The following is a 5802-nucleotide window of genomic DNA, read 5'->3' on the forward strand; positions in this document are numbered from 1 at the left end:
AATTTTAAAATTATTTTTTAAATAAAATATGCCCTGCCTGAAACCCTCCCTGCACCACTGATGTTATCTGCTGGTGGACGTACGATTTAGCGGCTTTGCAGGGGGATACATGATCTTACAGCAAACATTTGTCAAAAAAATAAATGCAAACAAATAGGAGAGAAAGGCACAAAAGCCTCAATGAAAATACACACTTGTTAAAAACACTCTGGGCACAATTCTGGTTTCTTTTTCTTGTCACAACCCACATGGCCGCACAGAGCCAGCTCATACAATAACAGCAATAGCTCATTTCCAGGTAAAGGTCCAGGGATCCAATGGGACTTTTTTCCTCCCATCAGGGCTCACCATTTCCAGGTGATTCTTGCACTCAAGGACTGGCACTGCGGGACACGAAATGATGTGGCACCCGTGCCATCTGGATGGGTTTTCAAGGACAACAGGGACAGGATGTGGAAGCACCAGCTCCCAGCTTTTTCAGCCGCTGCACCTCCATCTCCCCTTGGAGTTATTGGCAAGGTGAACCAAAATCAGTTTACAAAAGAAAAATAACCCAATGAATTAGTGATGATTACCTTTAGGTAAGTCTCTCAAACGGTTAGCAGGGATGGCTGCAAGGTAAGACATTGGCTGTTAACGGTGTTAGTTTAGTCATTAAGCTTGGGTGGCCGAGGGAGCACCTGGCAAATATAAAGTTACACAGAATTATGGATTTCAGAGGGATCTGATCCTGCCTGGGGACCAGAGGAGGTTTGTCCTTCCCCAGAGCCCCCCAGGCACTTTGCACGCCTTTCTTCCTAATCCTGGTACACAGCAAAGGGGAAACATCAGCCTGCTATGGAGTTAATGAGCCATTAGGGGAAAAGGAAGGGAAATAAATCAAGCTGAGTCAAATTATTAGGGATAGGAGATTGACACTGCACTCTGTTGTAGGGCACTGCGGGTCTGGTGGGATGGAGCACTCCTGTGACTGCAGCACGGCCACGAGCAGGGACTGATAAATGTGTGTTTTGTGAGCAGACCTCGCAGTGTACATCAGTGGGAGTGGGAAGGGGTTTGGGTCTGGGCTTGTCTCTCCCTGTATTGAAAACGGGACCTGCAAGGCTGGGAGCAGCTCCCTCACCCCTGGGTTTGCAGCTTCTCAGTACCATTGACATTCAGTGAAATTCACTTGCAAATTTACGGCTGTTCCCCCAGAGCTGCATCATCCACATTGGGTATTTTTAGCTCCAAGTAATGACTACTCTTTCTGTTTTTTTTAGTCTCAAATGCAAGTTTCCTGCGACTCGAACTCAATGCCAATGAGCCTGAGCTCAGCGCGTCCTTGCCGGGTCCTGCAGATCGCTCTGCCAGCATCTCCCTGAGCATCTCAGGATGGTTTTGTGATCCCAGGTCACCCCTTTGGGCCTGACCTTCACGCCAGTCATTGTATTCAAAATAACAGCACCCGGGTCTGTGTGACGGCAGCGTTACCTAGCACGGTGAGGTACGCTTTGGCCGAGTCCTTGTCCAGCTCCGTGCTGGCCACGCAGGTGTAATCCCCTTGGTCCTTCTCAGCCACGCCGTATATCGTCAGACCATCGTCTTCCTTCTTCATCCTTAAAGGGGTGAGAACAGCAATCACACAGCTGGGCCTGAGCACATCAGGACTGCAGACTCACTGTTCTCTGATGAAAACACATTTAAAAAGCCCAAACAGAACAGGATTGCGTCTCTGGTCTGGAGATGTTATCAGCTGAGGATGCATTGAGTTCCTCTTGGAAACCTCATTTCCTAAGGAGTCAGTGAGTGTGCTCTGGTCTGTATCTGAAATTACCGCACCTTTAGGAAAACAGTCTGACCTGTGGCTGCTCTGTGTGATCGGATCTCACTGCACGAGAAGGGAGCAGCTATGGAAAGGAAATTAAAACTGCGCCACTCACAGCAGATGGATAAACATTCATTTTGAAGTAGCTTGTTATTAACCCGTGTGTTTTATTAATAAAATACCTGTAAATAAACCTGTAGCCAAAGCCTTGATTTACTGATAAGTCAATTTTAATTGCTAGGCAGTGTCTGTTGGAGGGAGCTACCAACATTGAAAGCATAGGACAGCAAATGCTGCCTAGGGGGGAACTCGATGTTTGTCCGAATTATCCCTGGTGACTCCTGAAATGTTCTGTAAAGAATCCGACAATCCTAGGAGACAAAACCCGTGAAGCTGTTTTGGACAGACCTGTTTCCAATGTACAGGGGTGCGTCGTCCTTCAGCCAGGTGACCGTAAGCTTCAGCGTGGGGTCGTGCTTTATTCGGCAGTGGAGGCGAGGCATGGAGCCCCTCTTCACCACCTGATCTTCGGGTCCTCTCACGATCCTGGTTGGGTCTGCAGGGGGTCAGAAAGGCAGCGTTAGGCACCAAACCACTGGGTCTAAGCCAGGGGCTCAATGAAGAGTGGTGCCACTTGGAAAAGACAAGCGTGCCCGTCAAGTGTTTGTCGAGCTGAACTGCTTCCAATACAAATGCTTGCAAATAAACTAATTTAACAAACCATTAATTCATGCTGACCCTTTTAAATAAATGCGCTCTCTTCTGAGTCAGCAATCAGTTTTGCTGAACAGGGAAAAGCCTGGCGGGAACTCGATTCGGAAAATGTTTTATTGCCCTCAGTTAACACTGATATACACTCTGTAATTCTTTTTCCAATGCTGATAGCATCTCACAGATCAATCTCCACACCAGGCCCTTCTATAGCTTCAGTATATCCACACACTTGGGGTTTTTTTTCCAACATTAAAAGGGAATCTCTGCCCTTTTCTGGATCCCAGCTCTGAATTACACAGAGCCTGTCCTGCTGCCAGCCTGCTGGAGCACACAACCACCCTTCCCATAACAGAAATCATCATTTCTGCTCCGAGTCTCCAAAGACCCAAGAGGCTGCGTTGACCCAGGACCCTTCATGCCCCTACCTTTGACTTCCAGGCGAACCTGGGCCTCCGCTTTACCCAGGATGTTGGTGGCCACGCAGGTGTAGATGCCCTGGTCCTCCTTGCGAGCCATGTTCATCTCCAGGCTCCCGTTCTCATGCGCCCTGTAGTTCCCTCCGTCCAGTGTGTTCCCCTGGCCGTTCTTAAACCTCACAACACCACAAAGCGCTATCGTAAGGGAAGAAGGAGCAGGAGACCTCCCCTTCCCACCCCTCTGGGCCGGCAGGGGACGTGCGGCAGCTCTTACCATCGCAGGGTGGGGATGGGCGAGCCGAAGAAGGGGCAGTCGAGCCGGGTCCTGTTGTTCTGGATCACCTTGATGAGCTGGTTGCGAGGGGCCAGTATCCGCGGGGGCACATCTGCAAACAGCAGAAAGCCCAGACGTGGGGAATGAAAAGGAACCGGTTCCCAGACCGCTGCTCCCTCCCAGTCTTCTCCTCTACCCTCCCTTCTGTCCCCTCTTCCTTGTTATCACTTTCAAGATGCAGTAAAGCTTCTCCATTCACTCTCATGTCTCCTTCCCTTTCTGGTCCATGGCAATGGACTTCTGCTCCAAAGCCCGGTTGCAGAGATCAGCACCTTTGTGCATTAGCCCCACAGGGGAAAGCAAATAGCGAACTCTTGCAGGGAAATTTTGGCTATAGGAAGTTCACCTTCCATTTGCACTTACCCAGGACGCTGACAAAGGCATTGGCGAGGAGGTAGCCGTGCTCGTTGGACGCGTTGCATTGGTACACGGCGCTGCTGCCGATCTGGGTGTCCCGAAATACGATGGTGTCCCCAGCCACCTCTCGGCTGGGGTTGGGGGGAGAAGCTTCGAAACAGAGAGCACTCTTTAAATTAAATTTTACATTGAAATTCACAAGATGCTCTATACCATTACAGGTCTATCTCAGCCCAGAAAAAACACAATGATGGTCCCTGGTCTCCCCAGCCTGCAAAGACCTGGTTCAACTGGCCCCATCCCAGACAAGCAGATGGTTTCTGTGCTGGGATGCCGGAGCCCACGCACGCTGCTCAGGGGGGTGCCTGGCACCCCAACAGCAGCTCTGGCTCTCGTGCTCAGCCACGGGATCCTTGGGTAGGGTTTTTTTGGGAAGGAGCCTTCCCTGCTCACCTTCGATGGGCTCGCCATTCACCAGCCACTGAATGGCAGGCTTGGGGTTGCCATTGGCCCGACACACCAGCCTGCCGTCCTCGCCGGGGGCCAGGATCAGGTTTTGGGGTTCGTCCAACCAGTAGGGAGCAGCTTTAAAAGACACCAGTGCACCAGTTAGAAACACAGCAATGGTACCTCATCCAAAATGCCTTCCTTGCCTGCACACCACTGAACTAAGACACCAAAACACCGTCCTCTCCGGTGGGCTTTTTTGGGTGTATTAAGAGTCCTCCCCCGCTCTTTGGCCACAAAATCTCCCATTTTGCACAAAAACGCAACCATTTCCATCAGCAGAGGTCTGCTGAGATCCCAGCTCGTGCTGCTTTTAGGTCAGGCTGAGACAGCCCCCATAGGAAGCCCCCGCTCCCCGTTTCCGAGCATCCCCTCCCGTGCGCGTCCCCTCGGCGCCCGGTTGTGAAGGTAAAGATGGCGAGGTAAAGGTGACGTACCCTTCACTCTCACCGAGATCGTGTGGCGGATGCTGCCCATCTTGTTGGACGCCAAGCAGAAATACTCCCCGGAGTCTTCCTCGGAGACGTTGGAGATGCGCAAAGCCTTGTTGAAGTTCTCCAGCTTGGTTTTGCCTGCCGGGAGCTCCCCTCCTTTCTTGTACCACATGATGTCTGGTGCTGGTCTAAGGAGAGGGCAGGCGATAAAGGCTTTTGCAAGAAAATGACTCCTAAAATACCAGTTGGTAACCCTGCACTTGGAAATACACCCAGGGAGAAGGGGTCCAGCTGCTGGGTCACCTCCTTCCTACCACAGCCCCTAAACCAGGACCCTGAGCATCAGCAGTGGATCAGGAGCGGGGTCCATCGCACACCTCGTGCTTTGGGGGTGCAGACAGCACCTGAAAACCTGACCCTGCACCCAGGACGCTTCTGCAGGCACAGGGACCCCAAACGTCCTCGGTTTATACAGCATGTGAGGAGCACCCAGGAAGTGAATTACCCCTGGGCAGCAGGTATCTGAAAATGTGCTGCAAAACTCAGTTCTGCTGTTTGCTCCCTGCTCTTATGCTTCAAGCAGGTTACAAGAACATTGCTAATAGCAGTTAAAGGGAAGGGGATGACTCCTTGTCTTCCCCAGAGGGATTTCCACTGGTGATTCGGCATCCTGGGACCCCGCTGGGGACCACCCTCTGCCCGTCCCCATACGTACACGCCCGAGGCAATGCACTCCAGCAAGAGGTCCACCCCTCTGAGCACCATCTGACTGCTCGAGGTCCCATAGGGAAACATGAAGCTGGGAGTCGTCTCCGTGATCCCTCGGGCTGAAATCAGCAGGAGAGAGAGGGGAAAAAAAAAAAACAAAGAAAGAAACAAAACAGAGTGCTTTTAAATCCTCTCTTTTGACGCAGCAGCAATGGGGAGGGCACAGACAGGGCCAGAAATACCCGGTGCTCTCAGGGGGATGCTGTCAGGATGCCAGCCAGGCCTGGGATAACTCACTCAGAAATGGACCTGGAAAGTAGAGGAGGGCTGAAGGTGACTTTGAAAGTAGAAAATAACAGGGTGGAGAGAGGATGCTTGGGAAGGAAGGAGGTGGAGAAGCAGCAGAGGATGGGCAGGGGGAGCTGAGCCATGGGGAAAAGCCCCACAGCCAGCAGCTCCCACTGGGGCAGCGCCTTTCCTGCACACCCCTGCCTCCAGCACAAAGAAATGGGCTGAAATCAGGTG

General features: G+C 51.7%; 1 protein-coding gene across 1 annotated transcript; it reads right to left on the reverse strand.

Annotated features, from left to right (window-relative positions):
- Positions 1 to 575: 575 nt before the first annotated feature.
- LOC104543237 (neurofascin) lies at positions 576 to 5412 on the reverse strand (the record flags this gene model as incomplete). The annotated part of the gene is made up of 9 exons (XM_010187802.1): positions 576 to 611; positions 1474 to 1598; positions 2216 to 2363; positions 2947 to 3113; positions 3212 to 3323; positions 3635 to 3778; positions 4082 to 4213; positions 4573 to 4757; positions 5285 to 5412. Coding segments are annotated over 9 exons (1177 nt in total), but the record flags the coding sequence as incomplete, so codon positions are not given.
- Positions 5413 to 5802: the final 390 nt, after the last annotated feature.

The sequence above is a fragment of the Mesitornis unicolor genome, unplaced genomic scaffold, assembly GCF_000695765.1.
Source record: "Mesitornis unicolor isolate BGI_N332 unplaced genomic scaffold, ASM69576v1 scaffold14817, whole genome shotgun sequence".
Taxonomy (NCBI): domain Eukaryota; kingdom Metazoa; phylum Chordata; class Aves; order Mesitornithiformes; family Mesitornithidae; genus Mesitornis; species Mesitornis unicolor.